Source organism: Leiobunum rupestre, chromosome 10, assembly GCF_980474605.1.
Source record: "Leiobunum rupestre chromosome 10, qqLeiRupe1.1.hap1, whole genome shotgun sequence".
Lineage (NCBI taxonomy): Eukaryota > Metazoa > Arthropoda > Arachnida > Opiliones > Sclerosomatidae > Leiobunum > Leiobunum rupestre.
In genome coordinates, this window is record NC_143393.1 from 7,183,097 (window position 1) to 7,203,446 (window position 20,350).

General features: G+C 37.0%; 2 protein-coding genes and 1 long non-coding RNA gene across 4 annotated transcripts; 2 read left to right on the plus strand and 1 right to left on the minus strand.

Annotated features, from left to right (window-relative positions):
• The first annotated feature begins 499 nt into the window (after positions 1-499).
• LOC149923509 (uncharacterized) lies at positions 500-2,708 on the plus strand. Its single transcript, XM_090159873.1, has 2 exons — positions 500-1,629; positions 2,018-2,708. Exons 1-2 carry the CDS (start codon positions 873-875, stop codon positions 2,266-2,268), a joined length of 1,008 nt encoding a protein of 335 aa, XP_090015999.1. The 5' UTR covers positions 500-872; the 3' UTR covers positions 2,269-2,708.
• A 7,994-nt stretch (positions 2,709-10,702) lies between these two features.
• On the plus strand, positions 10,703-12,301 carry LOC149923510 (uncharacterized). 2 transcript variants are annotated; one of them, XM_090159880.1, is made up of 2 exons: positions 10,703-11,076; positions 11,127-12,301. In XM_090159880.1, the coding sequence occupies exons 1-2, from the start codon at positions 11,019-11,021 to the stop codon at positions 11,321-11,323; spliced, it is 255 nt and encodes an 84-aa protein (XP_090016006.1). In that variant the 5' UTR covers positions 10,703-11,018; the 3' UTR covers positions 11,324-12,301. The 2 variants fall into 2 exon arrangements, with proteins under 2 accessions (XP_090016006.1, XP_090016004.1); XM_090159878.1 differs by having other exon boundaries at positions 10,703-11,014.
• LOC149923511 (uncharacterized) lies at positions 11,587-14,895 on the minus strand. The gene is made up of 3 exons (XR_016476850.1): positions 14,633-14,895; positions 14,376-14,558; positions 11,587-11,793 (listed from the first exon to the last, which is right to left on the minus strand). It is a non-coding gene; the product is annotated as an uncharacterized LOC149923511 (long non-coding RNA).
• Between the last annotated feature and the right edge of the window lie 5,455 nt (positions 14,896-20,350).

Genomic DNA, 20,350 nt, shown 5'->3' on the forward strand with positions numbered 1-20,350 from the left:
GTCTTCGCCACACTTTAAGTTTCAATCGTTGCTTTATCAAAGAAGATGTAGAAGGTGATGCTGCTGTTTGGAAGCTCAATCCAGAATATCAGCTAAATGAAAAAACCAAATTAATGATAAAAAATATACTACTGCGTGACAAATATTGTAAACAATAAGGAAATTTTGTACCATGCAATTAAAGACAAGCTAGCTTTTGGAACCACACTCATTGTTTAAACCAAGGTACATATGAAATCACACACGTTTCATTTTTGTTTATATGGTATGTATACTAAAGTAAATAAATCTATTGAAATTATCACTTTGAAGAATGTTTTTAGTATGAAATGTTTTATTAAAGAAGCAATACATAACATAAATTTTTTATTCACATGTAATTTTTAGTTTCCAATACCAGTTTTTCTTTCCGGCTCAGAAGGCAGTTTATAATTTTATAGTTTAGGAATATAGAATTATTAGTTCCTCATTATTTAATTTAATTTTTTTTCTTCCCATAAGCAGTCATCGTTTTAGGAAGAAACCAGAAAGGAGAATCTCACATTTTCTACAATGGTTACTTATACCGATCTTACTATACCAAGTGGCGTTGCAGTGCTCTAAAAAGTCATAAATGTCCCGGACAGTTGCGTGTGGTAAATGATTATTACAGTCCGGTTCCGCTTTCAAACCATAATCATCCACCAATTACCAGTTTGATCGATTTAGGAGATCTCCCCGATCTCTCAGAATCTATCAAGCAAAGACTACAAGCATCTACAGGATTTAATACAGAGATTGAAATATCTGAGGAACATTGGTCACAAGCATTGAACCATACAAATCATTATAAGAACTTTACTGAGGAAAACTTTCATGTTGACAAAACACCAATGATCCAACCAAATCAAAGCCTAGTTGAAAATAATTTGCCAAACAAGAGAGGTCGAAAACCAAAGAAACATTTTCCAATTCCTGGAACGTTTAATTTTCCTTTAAAAAAAGGACATAGGAAAGTTCCAAAAGGAAGACCACGCGCGGATCCTGTTTATAATGGCTCCGTAATGAAAACTACTAAAACTCCTGAATCTCTTATTCTCGCAAAGAAAACTGCCAAAGCTAAGCTTCCAAGTCTTCAGAATAAGTCTACATTGCCAAATTTAGCTTCTCGTAAAGAAATTGTGCCAGTCAAACCTTCTCCTCTAGCTCGACAATCTACTTCAAGTCAGCCAAATGTGGTCAAAGGTAGTCCAGTCAGTCAATCTTCTATTATTTCTAAAACCAAAAAACCTGTTGGAAGGCCCAGGAAAGAACCTATTTCTGGGGCTTTTGTACCATTATTTAAAAGAAAACCTGGTAGGCCCAGGAAAATCACAGTACCAGATACTTCAGTTGGTTTAACAAATGATCAAAGCTTTAGCATTGAAGAAAATAATGCAACAAATAATTTTGAAAGTTCTCAAAATATTCGGGAAGTCTTATTAAGAGAAATTCCTGCTGACATAACTCCTGTAAACCAAATTAATATAATAGAATCTCTTCAGCCAGCTGTTGAACCCCAAACTTCGACCAGAAGAGTATCTAAAGTAGTTCATGCTCATTCTAGTGAGGTTTCAAATCAAACATATCCAAGACGGATTCCTAATATGGGTATTTAATGATAATTATTTTAACTGGAAAGTTGCATTTTTTTCTTTGACGTTTTCCCTATTAGTTTTGAAAATAGTATGTAGTTATTTTCTCTTACAAGCATGTAAGTTACAACATTTAATTTTTCTGTCAGTTTATGTAACAATCTGTTATTATTATAGTTAATGGTATAATTCAATTATACAACAAATAATTTGTGTTGTATGTGAAACTTCGCTTTTGTTGTGTATGCATGTCACATCTGAATGAAGTTTACTACTGTTATACATACAATACAAATATATCTTGTGAATTTTAAATCTGTTTCACCCTTTTTAATTATATATGTGGTTGGCCCCTCCCCGGATTTTTTACCACGTGTGGGTAATTGTCATCCTTATATTTTCAGGCTTTCGTGGATCCCAAATTGGTAAAAAGAAATCATCTAAGTACTCAGACAATTTGAATACCACTGCTAGCGGTAACTGCCATTTTTGTGGGAAATATTTCCTCTGTCTTTTACGACATATGGAAACGCATCGTGATGCTAATGAGAGAATGCGTATTCCATGTAAATATTGCGATAAAATGTATTTCAGGAAAGACCATTTAAAAAGACATTGCCAGGTAGCTCATTGTGAAGCTGTCAATAATTCCTAATTTTAATTTAGTTTTTGAATCTTTACTCATTAATTGTAACATAACCCAAGCAGTAATTTTGTGGGCCATTATTATTGACCTACAATACTCAAATCATAATATTATACGTATATGTTTCTTCATCAATTGTAATTATTAGATGATAAGATAATAGTTGTAGCCATGATATCTAATAACTTTGAAAAAAATTAAATTCGTTGTTATAGTACAACGCTTTATATTTTAGTTTGACCCACTGTTCATTTTTATGGTTAAGTTTTGTAGCTAAAGCTAGGTTTTCAAAGGCGTTGGAAAACTTTAAAAAGTGCGGTTTTTGCTGCGTTTATGGAGATATTCTTTAAGCCTTCGAAATACATTAGCAGAAGCTAAGTGCTCTTGGAAATTTTTATACACAAGAAAATTCCTACTTTCTAGTTCAAACCCACCTATTTTTTTTTAAGTAATATACCTCTAGTATTATTTTGTAAAAATGGATTATTTTATTTCGAAAATATGACCATAAGTGATGTATTCGTTGGAAAATGGAAATAAAATATCGTACATATAACCACGCTTTTCGTACTGGTTTATTACAAAATATTCTGAAAATACGTTAAGTGAGTAGGGGCTATCGCGAAATTTGCCTGCAAATTTTACATTAACACCATACGTTTTTTTGACATTTCAGACTTTTGTTTTTGGTTGTTTCGCCGAGAGAAAACGTACGAGGGGAGTATCGCTGGCATAAAGGCCAGCGGTTCGTGTCCAATTTGCGGTCGTTATTTCAACGACAGCCTTCCGAGACACGTCGAAACTCACCGCGATAAACGCGAACGGAAGAAATTTCAGTGCCTGTTTTGTGATAAAAAGTACTTTAGGAAAGAGCACCTTCGAAGGCACTGCTACAATACCCACCCCGAAATCGTCCCAACAAGCGAAAAGCAGGTCTCTCCTTTCACCATTGCTATCGAGGCGATTGTTAAGGAATCGAAATAGCACCAACAGTACAATGGAACCGTCCACATATAAATATAAAATTTTTATTACTTTACACTATAAATTTGCAACAGCGTACACGTTTCGATTAACTTTTATTTTGTTACGAATGGGGTCAATGTTGATACGGTGATGTTGTGTTGAAAAATCCAAGTGCAATTTTATAACACTATCGGTTAAGGTTATAGTAAATATAAATAATGTTGATCAGCTGAATATAGTATATAAGGTTTTTATAAGATAATCAAAAAACTTATTCTTAATAACATTTTACGCCATTATGTGCCTTTGATTGTTAAATGATTAGGGTTTTTAGCGGTGTTTTCGAGAAATATTAAAATATATCGTAGTAATTATAATAATTACTAGTGTTAATCTCAATTCGTTCTCGTTTTTATGTTCTATGTGCCCCGATTTTTGCCTTTCATTTACTAATCAGTCTTAACTTAATTTGTATAAACAGTAATCGAGTTGCTGAACAAACGAGGTGGACGAAGTATTTTCTACGGCGGTTTCACCTATTGGAAGCATTCCCAACACAAAGACAGGATTCGATGGCGATGCACCAAATGTACCTCTCAGTACTTCATGTGTAACGGAGCCTTGTTCACTACCCTGGAGTGCACCAATCCTCGGCTACGGGTCGAACACAATCACAGTCCAGAACACCTGCGTCCAGCTGACGTTCTGAGGTCGCTCTTTCGTTCCGAACAGGAGGCCGCAGGACGAAGCCGGCCCCTGGCTATTTTGCCCAAATTCCAATAACCTCTACGGCCACCTATTAAAAGGGTTTAATAAAATGTTGAAAATCTCAATTCCTCGAGGAGTGTCACAGAGTCTCATGTTGTAATAACTATTTTCTAATAGGCATATTATTTCGCGGTTGATGGTTATCCAATTTGATATGGGTTTTTTGACTGAGTCGGATTTTTAATTTTAATTTTTTGATTAACGTGTAGTTCTCCCGACTGTTATCAGTATTTGTTTTATTATAACCTCGACTCGTTATGGGGACAATGGTTTTGGGTCGCGGTTTACTCCAAAGGTTGGACAAAATATATATTATATTATGTATACAGTCGGAACAGATATTTTACAAGGTAAAAAAAAATGTATTTCTTATCACAAAAATAAAAATTAAGGTGTTAGCGTTAAAAATGTTTATTGACTCACTTCGCGGAATCTTTCGGCTTCATAAATCAGAAAGAATTAGCTTTAGGTGGCAAAACCGGCTACTAACACGCATTTTTTCGCTTTTTACATGACAGTCAAGATCTGGATGAACCGTAAAGGCGGATTTAACCTTCTATGGAATGGATACCGCTACTGGAAGCACAAAGACACCAGAAACGAGACCATCAGATGGAGATGCAGTTCCAGCAACGTGCTAAAATGTCCCGGTGCTCTCGTCACGGGACGCAACGGAGACAATCCCCGGCAAACTTTATTCCATAATCATCCAGCTATCCTCTTGCACCATTGTCCCCCAATTTAAACATGACACGTTATTGGAAAGCTTATTGGCAAAAATTCGAATATTAAAGGTTTTTGTTGGCGTGCTTGTTCCATTAATTCGTTTAGTAGGGTAGATTGCGGGTTTTTTTACTTCTTCGTAGCTTTTCCGAACACAAAAGTAGCCAGGCCACACTTTTATAATTGACCACATTACTTTCGGACGATAACTAATTCCTTTGATTCACTACAGCGGCCACCGTGGACGAAGTGAAGAATCAAAAGGGAGGAAAGACTCTGTACTTTCAAGGATATACCTACTGGCGTCACTCGAAGATGAGAAACAAGATGCGATGGCGTTGCGCCTCGCATTTCCGAATCTGCAGAGGTGCCGCCTTCACGGACCTCGACGGAACCAACCCGCGCCCGGCTGCCCACCACAACCACGACCCTTCACCTCTAATCCTCAACGAGAAAGGGGAACTCCAAATGAAACGGAAAAATTCGCGACCTCCCAGCGCCAGAAAGGCCATCAAGGCGGCCCCCGTCAGGCCCAGCCTGGCCGAATTCGCGTCTAGTACCCCCGGCATGATTTTGAAACCCGTAGTTATCAGTTTACCCGAAGACGTGTCCATCACGCCGGTGACACATGCGATCGAGCACCACATTATGGAACCCATTTCGGGGACAGACGATAGTGACTGAAATTGCGAGACTTTTTCAAAGTTTTTGTCTTCAACGCGTTGTTTTCTTTTTCTTACAATTTGCAAATAAAATATTCATTAGCATATTATTACACGTATTTTGGTTATGGAGATTTGAAACCTATTGAAATAACACTTAAGTTTGTTCATTTACGAATAGTATTGACCATATACAACAGTCGTCGCGGTCGGACGATCTATCATGACGGCTACAATTATTGGAAACATTCGCAGAATAGGAACAAGATATGGTGGCGATGCGTTTACCGACGTAACTTAAATTGTAAAGGCAATTTGGCTACCAATTTAGATGAAACCAATCCAACGGTGTCCCTTCCCCATAATCACAATCCCTTATAACTTACATTTTTTTGTTCTCATTTCACGCGATATAGTCGTAGACAATACTTTATCTATTGTATATAAATGAGGTTAACATTAGAATAAATGTTTTCAAAAACGTCACGGCGTTTCGATTCGTTCATTCTCTTAATAAGCTAGTCCGGTATTTCTTTTCTAAGAGGACGCGGTTTTGTATAATTTTTGTTTTTATCTTTTTGTTTTATTTGTCAGTCATTCTGACTAGAAACCGCGTCGGGGGATCCAATATAACGTATCAAGGCTTCACCTATTTTAAGCATTGCTCGCTTCCCAACAAAATATGGTGGATTTGCTCGTCGCGACGAGCTTTCAAGTGCAAGGGTGCTATTACGACTAAAGCGGACTTCTCCGACCCGAGAATCAAAACGCAGCACAGCCACGAAGCCAATTACGTCTTAGAAGAGTTCGAATTGTCGCAATCAGCCATCGACTATCAGGATCTTCCAATGTATCTGACTTTTCATTAGGACTGGGCGCTTGCCTTTCATTTTCCTATAGCTACGAACGAGGGGCTGGCCAGTGGCCACTGGCCGTAATTGGTAAAAATGATTATGGTAATCGTTGTGTAATCACCGTAATTGCTCGGTATTAAACCATCAATCATTTCGATTACTTTATATATGTACAGGAAAATGTTAAGTGGTTAGCCCCTCGGTTACAAAGTTTTAAATTAAGGAATGTTTTCTACTGCATAACTTTATAATCGATCTATTTAGACCTATTAATTTAATAAATAAAATTGTAATTTTGGATAAAACTTTGAAAATAAATCTGTTTTGACAAGTTAATTTTGTTGGGTTCTTGTTTGTCTTGGGTCGTGTCGAGACTGTATTCAGGTTAACAAAGAATTGACGGGCAGCAGCCTGTTTGCCTCGCGATACCCGGGAGAAAAACCACGCCCGTAGTGTTTCTGCCGGTAAGGAGGGTGGACACTCCGATATGATCACAGGCTTTCTTTGTGTTGGCTGAGAATATTTCCCGAAAATCATGAAAAAGGAGGCAATAGTTACATTCTCTGTTAATACGAATAAATTCTTGGTCGTGTAAAACCGTTTTATATTGACCAACTTTGTTGTTTCGCTACAGCGCTTCGGCCATTACACCTACTGCAAAAATGGTATGTCAAAATCGACCATTCGTTGGAGGGGCACTTTTCAGAAGTCTTCGAAATGCCATGCTTATACTTACGCACCGATATGGACGCCAACCATACGTACATACCCATTTACCAATCCCAAGGTCGCAAGACCCTCCGTCCTAAACCCAGATGTTAAGGAAGTTTATTTTTTGTCTACAGTATCAAAATTAATTATATTAAAATAAAGATATTTACAAAGTGTCCGTTTGATATTATTTCCATTATAGTTTTACCGTTAGTCGCATATCTTTATACTGACCAATCATTTCTTTGTCCTTATAGCGCTTCAAGATTATCAGAACCCGGCATTTCGCAACTTAATCTTCAACAACTACATGTACTCCAAAAAGGGCGTTTCCAAAACTTCGATACGCTGGAGGTGCGCTTTCCGAAAATCCATGCAATGCACGGCCAAATTACGGACGGATTTGGACACCAGCAACCCCTGCTTAACCTCGGAACACACCCACTCGCCTTTTATACCAGCTCACCAAAACGATAATCGGAAACAGCCGAACAGCCGAAATCCTTTGCTAGACTATCGATTTAATCCCGAATTGCAGGTTTCTACTAGCGCCAGAAGCAGACCGAGATCTCTCAAGGCTCGTGGACCTTTTCCTCCTGTCACTTTGCTAAATTTAGAACCGGATATTCCCACCGACTCCAACAAATCCACCGACGATTAACTTAGTTTTTAAACAAAAATGCACCTAAATCAGTATTTTGAAAAAGTTGCCATATATAAATATATATATATATATATATATAATAATTGTGTATTCGTGCTTTTATTTTCATGTCCCAAAGTTAATAAATAACTTCCAGAGTTTTGAAAGTACAACAACGGGTATATCTAAATAACTATCGCCAAAAATGCCTTTATGACTGTGACTTTATGGTTTTAACGTATATTCTCTTTGTAGTAGTTGTGAATGTGGTTTAATTTGTGTCTTTTTTGACCAATAAGAATCTCTACGATATAACCAAAGTTTCGTTTTTTTTTTTTCAATCTTCTCCCCCGTTTAGTCGTGGTGATCCCCAACTCAAGAGGCGGTGTTAACATTTACCACGAGGGCTTCGTGTATTTAAAGAATACGGAAAGCAAACACAACAAATGGTGGAGTTGCGCTCTGAGGCAGAACCAAAACTGCAAGGGCAGTATGATCACTAACTTGGAGTACCAGAACCCAACCAAGAAGATGCCCCACAACCATTTGCCGTTTTACGCGCCCGAACCGAATTCTTATCTCAGAAAACAAATACTGATAGGACTAATTAAAAGTCGCGGCGGTAACGCCAATTTTAACATTTCTTAACTTAGAAAAGTGCGAAAAAAATGGTTGTAGTTTAGAGTACCCTGCCTTTCAAGTTTTCCTATTTTTGGTTGGTCTTTTTTGACTTCGAGAAAGATTTTTCAGTCTTCCTAGATGGCGTTGTGACGAGACTATAAATAATTTCGGGTTGTGACACAATGTAGAAAAGGTCCCAAAAACGTTTACATTTTGGTGGATCGCAAATTATCAAAAAAAAAAACTAATAAATGTTCAACGGGTTTTTTTTTTGAGATTTGGGAGAAAGGGGATTTAAGTTTTCGTTCATTTTGGCCGTTGTATCCAAGAGAAATGTAAATCTTTTCAATAAATTAGCGTTACTCATAAATCGGTGTACGTTTATTCTCTTAGGCACACGTACGAAATTTAAAATCTATTTTATTTACGAATTTAGTACAGATTTTAACGTTATTTTAGATATTCATTTCAATTTAATATCAAAGCCAAAGAGGCCTGGCAAGTACTTTCGAGTGATGGAAGTTGGTAACAAGTACGTACCTCTGAGTAGAAGTCCGGGTAATTGCGATATTTGCGGAAAGTATTTCGCTCGAAGGGACAGTATTCGAATCCATAAGGTCTCCGTGCATAAAGTGTAGAATCTTCTGACCTCACGGGTCACGCAAGTACGTATTTTCTTAAGTTGTTTGTTGCTTAAATAAATCAAGAAAGAACGCGTAGCTTGAAATTGGATAGTTTAAACGATTAATTAAATAACATTCTGAAAAGTTTTGTAGTGTTTTTGTTGTTTTGGGGTAATTTTCCAAGGGTTTGGAATCTGGAACGAAAACTATAATTTTTTTTAACAAATTTGAGATACGGAACATTTGATAATTTTTGCATGACCCCCTTGAGAATCCGTCCTTGGGATGAATCGAATTGTGTCAGTTGATAGCACCAACGAAGGGGAAGAATAATGTTATACCCGTATCGTATATTTATAGTTATCTCTGGCTTTATCGGTACTTCCAAATGACCCATTATATAAATATTTTTTCTTCCCACTTGCAAAGATAACGATGTAGTTTATTTTTTTTGTTGACATCTTGAATAAATAATCCTTGAAAAACGAAAAATAAAAAACGTATTGTGTTTATATGAAAACAACCTTACATTTTTATAAAATGCAGGCTCACTTGCTAATGCTACTAAGCGCTTTGACAATGCCATTAAGTTGTTTTCGCTACGACTATAGGCCTCTTGTAAAGCGGCGGAAGCAAAGATTATCGATTGCTCTGTAATATATAGTCGTACTTTACAGGTCGCCATACGTTTATAGGTCCCAGAGGCGCTTTCCGAGGCCCCGTTCCCATTTGGAATAAATATCGAATAGGCCCAGGTAAACATAAATACACGTTCCCAGCCAAACAAATGTTCTTGAATTCGAAGAAAACGTATGACGCATAGAGAGATGGAATTATTATTATTATTTTTAATATTTAATTTATAGCTGGAATTTTTAAATTGGCTAATTCTAAAACGGCAAAGAGCCAACGGGACACGTTTCAAAGTCGACGACCGGGAAATTGTGACATTTGCGGGAAGTATTTCACTCGAAGTGACAATATTAAAGCACACAAACAAGTTGTACATTTTCAAAGCAATCGGGGACGTTAATTACCGCAGTTAAACATTATATTTCATATATATTATGTATAAATATATAAAATGATATATTTTTATCATATATAACACAATTTCGACTAAGTTTGTAATACACATCATTGTTTAATTAAAAAGTTAGTTATTTAATGTTTGGTTTAAGTTTTATTTAATACGCGATTTTTACATGTAGTTAATAGAAAATCACGGCGCATAAAAATTCATACGTATATTAATGAAACAACATAATTGTTTTGTAGGTAATTTCCGTCGCTTTCGTAATTGTACGAATAATTATCGGACTTCCGCAGGATATCCTTCTCGTAGGAGTAGAGTTCGCCGTCCTGGGACCTGTCACGTTTGCGGGAAAACAATAACTCGCATTGAGAATATTAGAAAACACATGTTATCCGTTCACGGAATCTTCATCTAATGCAAAATAGAATACGATTGTATCACTTCGCGAAAGCACGGTGATTTAATTTATTAAAGATTTTTGTGTCACGCTTTCTCTAATTTCGTTAATGATGTGGCATATATTAATCTGAAACCACTATAAAAGGTTAAAAGAACGTTTGTCTTCAACGCTATTAGTGTCAGGTTAAATTTAGTTTATTCTAGAAATATATTGATTTATCATAATCCCCTTAGTGGTAATTTTCCGTCGTCTCTAGCAATAGACGTCGTTGAAAAGCACCGGGGAATATAAAATTACGTCAATTTTAACCTATTTTGATTGGTTGTAAATGACGTCAATCTTGCTTAAATCCTTTACAGTTTTACCATATTGAAATATGCATTACACAACGCAATTAAGATATGTACCTATTATATTATTTGCTTGAAACATGTACATTCGCAGGCTGATTTTTCAAAATACATTTCGAAGGAAAAACATTTGTGGGGTGAAATGGTGAGATTCTAGAATTATTACATCGGAAAATATGGCTAAATATCAAATTAAATATCCTTAAGCTTGTTTTCCACTGGCGCGCGCAACGACGCGTTTCTCAGCTTTGAAACGCTCAAACGTTTTTACGCGCGTAAAAAAAATAACATTATGACGCGCGCTACTGGAAATGAAGCTTTACGCATTTTACATTTTATACGTGGTACTTTTCGAGTCATGATGCTCGTGAAATTCGCGCCCATAACAACCTGGGAAGGTACATGTCTCATTTCCGTGACCTCATCGGTTACTTGTTAAGAGAAATGATGCAGACGTCTGGTACGATATGTAGGCGTAACTGGTAACATGCCATAAACCGCTCTTTGTAGGTAGAAAGCGGAATAATGCAAATCGAAAGGATGAAAACCACATTCGACTCAGTCGTCGTCCGGGCGTTTGCGATATTTGCGGGAAATACTTTTCACGAAGTGACAATATTAAGATTCACAAGCTCTCCGTCCACAAACTGGATCACAACGAGTTGATTCCGCCCAACAAGTACTTAGGTACTTTAATTTTAAAGTGAGAAAAAATGTTTTTTGCCGGTTATTACATTTCAATGTTAAATTTGTACAAACATCAGTCGTTACACTTCAATGTTAAATTTGTACATTTGAATAAAAAAGGATATATTTTGGTATCAAACTAAACTGATTAGAATAGTGTTTTATTTTCAATACCGCCAACGGAATATCACTATTACGGTTGGAAGAATCGATGACTGACAAAACCGTTTGTCTATTTCAGATAGCGTTACTTTAATAACGAATCGATTTGGGAACATGAACGTGTATTACAGGGGATATTCCTACGCTATTCACTATAAGGATCCATTTAAGGATAAAGTTAGATGGAGGTGTACCAAGAGACGATCTTTCCGATGTCACGCCGGTCTCTTTACCACTTACCAGTACCAGAACCCTTACCCCAGCTCGGAGCATACGCACCCACCCGAAAACCAAGGTTTCTCGTGAGCTTAGTCCAAACACGATTTCCCTAAAACAATAAAAGACGTTTTTCAATCATTGTCAGTGTGCCATAATTCATGTAGTTTCGAATACACACGCATTACACTTTCATCTATCGAGGGTATAATACTTCGACAACTACTTTTTTATACCCAGGAATTGTCGGTCTGGACAGCAGCGTTAGTAGAACTGGCATCGATTCCATCTACTACAAAGGATACGCTTACGCCCAGTTTAGCAGAACGGAAACGACCATACGTTGGCGGTGCAGCAACGTTACGTTGAATTGCAAAGGCAGTTTAATCACTGATTGCTATTACGACCACCCGGAACACTTCGTCCCTCATAACCATCTTCCGTTTTTGGAAAACGTCGTCCACATGGAGGATCAGTTTCCTAGTCTACTTCCTTAGAAGACTTAAACCGATTTTTCCACATTTCACGCGTTGTATCCATTTTGTGTCTAGTAAATACGTGCCAAAAGCAACTGACTTATGTTCTTTCATAACTCTCCATCTCTAATATACCAAAACGCATTCAATCGATTGTTTAAGCAAAGCTCTCTGAAGGTTTGAACCACAACGTGGAAAACAAGTGATTATTTCCTTAATAATTTGGTAATGCCATATTTTCGTCGACCTTGTGTTATGTTTCTTATAGTGTTTAATTTAAAATACTGAATTCATTGGTGGAAACAAATTTCGGCGCATTCGGTCAGTGCTGCTCAAAGTCAAACTATTGTCGGAAAGTGTAACACACGGAAAACTATTGGTCAAGTGTGTTTCTAAAGTTTAACACTAGTTTTACCATAGACGAATATTTTTAGTCTGCTCCCGAACAGTTTCCCGTAATTTGTAAACTTTTGTTGACCCTGAATGTAAAACGTCTTCGCTACAAAAGCTTACGTTTTCATTTCAGACCAATTTTCGTTACTAAAAATATATCTAACAAATTAGAACAAAATAAATGTTAAGCCTTGGCAATTATTGCTCTGACATTTTTGGCAAAATGAATTAACTATTCGCGTTAGTGGCTTGAACTATATAAGAAACACACTAACAAATATGGACATAGAATTTCCCACACATTGAATAGCTTGAGTATAGGCAAGAGTTTCCACTAAATACAAAAAGGTTAGCCAACTTCAAGCATAAAAAAAATCGATAATTGTTCTTGATTTAGCATCATGTCTATTAAAATCCGTTCTGAGTGGTTTAAAATGAAATGCCTCTTACCTAAAAGGTACTAATGTATTATCATTTGTCTTCCTTGCCTATCGAATTAAAATCACTACCAACCAATATCAAATAATGGTTCCTGGTGACCGAATATACGTATTGCTGACGTTGTCGTTCAAACGTTTAGAGCGTTTTTACTAAACTTCTGTATTATTTCCCGTTATTTATAATTTATTTTTTGCCGTTCAGTGGTGCAGGAATCTGTGGAAGACGACGAAAACGAAGATAAAGTCAGAGTAGTTTTAAGTAGACATTTGCGACCAAATATTATGTACAAAGGCTACACTTATTGCGACCATTACAAAGGCTTAAGAAAAATCCGTTGGCGTTGCAGCAAAGGATCTCTCAAGTGCAAAGCGAGCTTAGTAACGGACATGGACTACTCTAATCCGTATCATCCAGTGCCTAATATTCCCCATAATCACCCGCCAGCTAAATTCGTCTTTCAAGATGCGGAACCACTTCCCCCTGATTAGCATATTTTTATATTTATCTCAAAACAAAGATATGTAATATTGTTTAATCTTGAATAAAGGGTTAATATTGTACCGAATTTTACCCCGACAACAGTTTATTTACCAAATATCAGTCAAAGCAGACGTTTATAATATATCTTAACAGAGACGTATCCATCCAGACCATTCAAATGAAATATCTACCTTCACAGGTTCGACATAGATTCAAGTGGGTAAAAATTTCCCGCCAATCCGCGGAAGCATATATCGAAATCACGTCTCAAAATATACCTAATGTATTACTTCGCCTATAACTATATAAAATGTAATCGTTACACTGCATAGCGATATGCATTTGTATCAACTAGCTAGGCTAATTCCCAAGTCATCACACTATGCCTGAGTCGTCAAACGACTTTTTAAAGCCATTAATTCAGGTGGCCGGTATTTGGCTACTCAATATTTTTTTTCCCCAACGTCTTTTCGCCAATCTAGCCAGTAACATTAATGGTATAGATAGATGCATACATCTCTTGTAAGATATATGTTATGTACTTCTGGTCAAATGAAACTTGTAATTGAAGTGTTTTTCGGCATTGTATTTGCAGATATTATTTTTAGTTTGAGCCGGAAGAAGCGGGTTTGCGCGTTTTACAAAGGCTACGACCACTTTATCGGCTATATTTCCAAGACTAACGTTAAATGGAAGTGTAGTAAAAAAAGCAACTGCAGAGGTTGTTTCTTCACCGATATGTATTACGGCAATGTGACGCCCCTTCATATGGAACATAATCATCCGCCGGTTGACTTTAGCACCCAAAGATATCGCCGGTTCGCGCCTTTGAATCCGGAAAATTTGCCAAAATTATTTTAATTTTACCGTTCAAATAAGAGTATCAAGTACAATCTTTATTTACTTTATTTATAAGCAGTGTTTCGGGTTTCTAAATTTTAACCCCGCATGTAGAACACCAGCGAGTCTTTTAACATCGGCCAAAATTTCGATTTCCGGACTTCAATTGCTCTAGACCACAGTCAGTCCAGAAACGAAACCCACTTCAAGACGCATCCATAATTTTGTTACTACATCCAATATCGTACTGTTGTTGTAACAATAATAAAAATATAACATCAAAGATCTTTGGAAATAAAATAAGTTTAATTGACAACTTACACGTCAGCCTTTATACTTTATTCAAGAAACGCGGATATTTTGCGTTAACTTAAGCCGTTTTTCCATTACTTTTCAGTCAGTTTTTTCATGAACAAAATGCAAAGGGTTAACTTATTGTACGGAGGATTCAAATACGGCATTCATTACGTTCAAGGAAGAAGCGTTAATTGGCGATGTGTTGGCACTAAACAAATTCCTTGTAGAGCTAGTTTATGGACGGACGTGTTTTACGATAACATCATGCTGCAAGGAATTCAGTGTCACAATCATAACCCGTGCGACGTTAAATTCGAGGTACGAATGCGTAAAATCATTCCGCTAGATCCTATTGACTTGCCAAAAATAAATTACGTTTAAAATTCACGAGGTGTGTACATAAGCGAACGCGATTAATAAATTCGAATTATCTAAATCTCGTTTCATTCGATTCTTTCAACATTGTCACTTTTTTGCGTCTCTTCGTTTGGGATAAACGTTTCTTGTTCTTTGATTTACAGAAATTATATTTTACATGAACAAGAAAAATCGTATTAACGCGGTTTACAGAGGATTCAAGCATTCGATTAAGTACATCGGCACGAGTTACGTGAAATGGAGGTGCAACCATTCCGGGGGCATTAACAGGAACTGCAAAGCCACTTTTCTGACCGACCTGTTCTACGGCAACGTTGCCCCTCTAATACTCAGCCATAACCACCCTCCAATTAATCTCAATATGGAATTGAGTTGCGGAAAAATTATACCGATCGAATCTATCAATCTTCCATCAATTATGTTTAATCAAATTGCCTCGAAGAAATAAATAGTCGTCATTACAAATTTGTCTATTGTTCATTTACATTTTCAGTCTAGTTTCACCAGGATATCTAACGGCTTTCGTTAACTCGCAGATGCGGGTCTTCTGAGCGCTTTGCTGAATACGTTGACTTCCGGTTACTTGTAATGCCATTATTCCAGGTGGTAGGAGGGTGATGCCCGCATTTAATTTTACCGTTAACCTCGGCAAATATTTATGGAAAGGGGAAACCGAAGAGCTCTTGAGAAAAACCCTTCAACTCGCAACTTCTCTTAATTTTCAGCCAGTTCCACAAACTGCGAATCGAGAGTACTTACTTCTCGTCAATGTGAAAATCATGGTGCAAGAGTGTAATTAGTCCTTTCGCGGGTTACATTGTTATGCATGCTAAGAGGGGCATGTCATAGAAATATCATCGAACCTGCCTTTGTCAACCCGCGTTTGACCAAAGCATGAAACATTCAGGACTATCCTATCCAAGTGATTCTAAGTCATATATGGACATTAAAAATAAATACTCTATCAGTTTCATTCGATTAACTCTTAAACAACTAGTTTATCGATTTTAACACAAACATCTAAATGATTTCGTTTAATTTTTTTAGACTTGATATTCTACTTGAATAAGAATGGGCGAGTGAACGCAGTGTTGAACGGCTACAAGCACGGAATATACCGCGTTTTCAGCCAGAGAGTTCAATGGAGGTGTAACCGAAACGGTGGAGTATACCTGTGCAGAGCTGGTTTTTCCACCGACCGTTTTTATGGAAATTTAACCCTCGCTCCGCACGGTCACAATCACGATCCTATTAACGTTAGTTTTGAGATATATTCGCGAACCATTATCCCTATAGATCCCCTTCAATTACCCCCCATTGACACGAAAAATAAATAAAAGTTGTTTATTGTCAAGTTTGATTGTTGTTTCATGGTAAGGTTGGGTTACATCGAGGGCTCTTCACAAAAAACTGCACACTTTATTATTGATTGTGTGATTTCCAGTGATATCTCACAATTTTTCGATGGTTTTCAGTTATAACCTACGACTTGTGCACCTGATTACTAAAGTGACTATCCCTTCGGGCTACACTTGAATTATAATTTTCTTAAAATGATATCGTGAATCTAAATTAACCCCAGGTTTTCGGTTTAATGTTTCAGACATAATATTTATCAGGAGCAAACATGGAAGAATTAACGCGGTGTACCATGGATACCGGTTCAGAGTCAACTACGTCGGCACTCACCGGGTTAAATGGAGATGCAACAAGACGGGCGGACACGTTGCCAATATTTGTAAAGCAACATTTTACACCGACCGGTTTTACGGCAACGTAACACCCATCGAGAAAGGCCATAACCACGCGCCTAATAATCCGCCCACGAGACCCGACATCCCTTTGGATACCAACCAGCTACCAGCTCTTGTTTAGAAATCGAACGGTTCAAATTAAAACATGACGAAGATACGTACTAACAAACTGCAATTTTTAATAAAATTATTATATCGTTGGCTTTGTTGGCTTATTAATTTATAGTCATCAATTTCGTTTATAGCTTTTTAATTCACCATATAACATATGTTATGACTTAAGTACCCCGCGCAAACCTTAGCTTTAAAACCTCGAGATACATTTTTAAGTTGCTATTTATCTCATACATATATTTTTCATGAATTAACTGTATTATTTTGGAACTCCGTTTTTTCAGACGTGAAATTTTTCGTTAACGAGAGAGGTCGTGTTAGCGCCGTTTACAATGGTTACAAACACGGAATTCACCTTGTGTTCTCCAAAAGAGTTAGATGGAGATGTTCTAGTCGGGCGTACGGTCCCAACCCCTGCAAGGCCGTCTTTTTTACAGACAGATTTTACGGAAACGTCACTCCGATGACGGTCGGACACAACCATGAACCGTCTGATTTATTTTCACGATACATTGTACCCGTAGACCCGTCACACTTACCCCCCATTGCGTAGAGCTTAATAAATTAAATTGATCCTGAATCGTTGCGTTTTGTTTCCAGATTATACTCCGCGTTTTCCAAGGACTTATTGCGTTATTGGCTGGGTTGCGTTTATATAGGAGAAAAGTTCACGTTCAGGTTAAGCCCGCGCTAGAAAATGCGTAGAGAGAACTTCTAGGAGTGTAAACGTAGCTTTTTTTTGTACAGATTAAATTTACCTACGCGCTCTCTAGGGCTGGCCTAACCTCTCTATTATTTAACAAGTTTTTCCCTAATTGCTTTTTAGGCGTAATATATTCTATGAACAACAGAGGCGGAGTGAACGCATTTTACCAAGGCTACAAGCATGGGATACACGCTGTATATTCGAACAAGTTAAACAGAGTCAGGTGGAGATGTTGTAAACGCCTCGGTGGTGATAGGTCCTGCAAAGCTTACTTTTTCACGGACAAGGCCTACAGGAACCCATCGAATTTTATCATCCAGCACAATCATGAACCGACTTATGGCGATGTTGAATTGAATTCCGAAAATATCGTGTCGATCGATCCCGCTTGTTTACCGTCTCTTGTCTAGTCAAATAGTCTTGGGAAATAAATGTGATATATGGAAAATATGAAGCCGTCTCTCTCATTTGACAATTTATTTGTGTTAATGGTAGTTACGTCTTTGTAACATTATTTGTGCTTTTATTTTACAGACAATGTATTTCGTCCTTGTAAACGGGCACGTGAAAGTTTTTTTTTCGAGGTTACAAGCGTGAAGTCTACCGTAAAAGAATGCAATTGAGCGGCTTTAACCATCTCAGTGGTGCCGTAGTTCACTGATAAGTGTCACTCTCAAATATTATCGACCAATACCGAACGCATTGACCCAAATTTTATTGAGCAATAAAATATGGTGGATTTCCATAAAGTGTCGTTGCGTTTTCATTCTTTCGTTTTATTTCTTTGTCATTTAACGAAAGACTAACTGGTTTCGTGATTGTACGTTTCAGATTTAATGTATTTCACGAACAAAAAGGGAAATGTGTTCGCTTTTTACAACGGTTACAAGCACTCGATTCATTATAACGGCAACAGAAGGGTGCTTTGGAGATGTCACCGTTCTGGTGGTGTCAACTACTGCAAGGCTAGTTTTTTCACTGACAAATATTACGGAAACCCTACGCCTATGTTCAAACCCCACAATCACGAGCCCATTAATATCAATTTAGAACTACTCTCGCGTCGAATTGTTCCCGTCGACCGTTACAGTTTGCCCAGCTTATATTTGAGCACCAAATAGAGTTGAACTTCCCGCTCGAAAATGGCTTGATCCAATGTCGAAATCAAGACGCATCCAGTTTAAATCCAATTCTATTTGCATAAAATAATTCTGATAAACTCGGAACTACTCATACAACGTATTACTATGAAATGTAACACATTTTGATTGTAATTTTGGTCAAAGTCAAATTTGGACATCGTTTTTGAACATTCAGGGGCATTTTGGGTCAATTTTATCCCAAATATATGTAATTCATGGCATTCGATGTAATAAAATTGTTTTAAAAATCCGGATTTTCTTAAAAAGTTATTAGATTAACGCGGTTAATAAGTAAAATTAACAACATTTAACGCACTTTTTCCAGATGTTATATTTTACATTAACTGTCACCAGAAAGTGAACGCAGTCTTCAACGGGTACAAGTACGGTATTCATTATATCGGTGTCAAACATATCAAATGGAGATGCAACGGTGGCTATCGGAATAAATGTAAAAGCGCTTTTCGCACGGACAAATATTACCGTAATATATCGCACGTTTTTGAACTGCACAAACACGGTCCTCCGATTGATTTAAGTTTAGAAATACTCATAAGAAAAATTGTACCGTCAGATGCCGATAATTTGCCCAAACTTACTATTTGAATCTCTCAATGTATATAATAAAAAGAAGCGATCTGTGTTTGACTCAGTTTACTTCATTAAAAGGGTTAACGCCTACTCACACTAATCAACAATTTTGCCTGTCTTTTTTGGTTAAGGAGCTCGCGTGTTACAATAAAATTTACCGAGATTTCGAGTGTATATTTATAGAGGATCTGTCAACAGTCTAAACAGAAGCTAGGGATAATTTACGCCAGTTACGCGAAACATTATTTTTCTTTAATCGTTGAAAAAATTATTCGTAATTCGTAAAACAAAGTACTTCTACATCCAAAAAATTGTTCAATTACCAGTAATAAAGGAATGTATTATTACTATTTTAATAGATTTTTATTTAATCGAAGGGATGAGTACGAATATTTTTGTTTTTAATATTTCTAGTTAACCAACTAGAGAGTTATGGAGTCCAACAAGTTATGAACGTGTTCTTTAATTTCGAACTTTGTTTTACGAAAATGTTTGGCTCTCAAAGTAAAGAGGTTGGTTCGCGCGAATAGGCCTTTAGAATTTTTTTATTATAATTGCACTAAAAATGTTTGCAAACGCCTTATATTTGTCGTTTTTGAAAAACTTTGCAGACGTAATATTCTTCGTAAACCGTAATCAGAAAGTAAACGCTATATACAAAGGTTACAAACACGGCATTCAACACGTTGGAAACAGATGCGTGTATTGGAGGTGTAACAACGCCGGTGGTGGCTATTCCAATAAATGTAAAGGTTCCTTCTACACGGACTTGTTCTACGGGAACGTGACGCCCAATAATATCAATCACAATCATCCGCCAATTGACGTTTCCAAAGAAACAATGCGCGGGAAAATAGTACCCATAGACCCAGCTTCTTTGCCGAAGCTGATCATAACCCTTAAAGATAAAATAAAACTTTTTTAACCGTGGTATTGATTATTTCAATTTTGGTTCAATCTGGGTGGTAAAAGTAGTGGCGGGATACCTACTAGCTGGCTGGGTTGACCGACCGCTCTCCCGTTTCATTTTATTTTTAGCTAATATTTCTATAACTTA

Excerpts from the sequence above, each read along its gene's own strand:
- LOC149923509 (XM_090159873.1), top strand. The coding sequence starts at position 873 with ATGATCCAACCAAATCAAAGCCTAGTTGAAAATAATTTGCCAAACAAG. Across the intron at positions 1,630-2,017 it reads AAGACGGATTCCTAATATGG|GCTTTCGTGGATCCCAAATT; the intron begins GTATTTAATGAT and ends TTATATTTTCAG.
- LOC149923510 (XM_090159878.1), top strand. The coding sequence starts at position 10,909 with ATGACGCGCGCTACTGGAAATGAAGCTTTACGCATTTTACATTTTATA. Across the intron at positions 11,015-11,126 it reads GCCCATAACAACCTGGGAAG|GTAGAAAGCGGAATAATGCA; the intron begins GTACATGTCTCA and ends CGCTCTTTGTAG.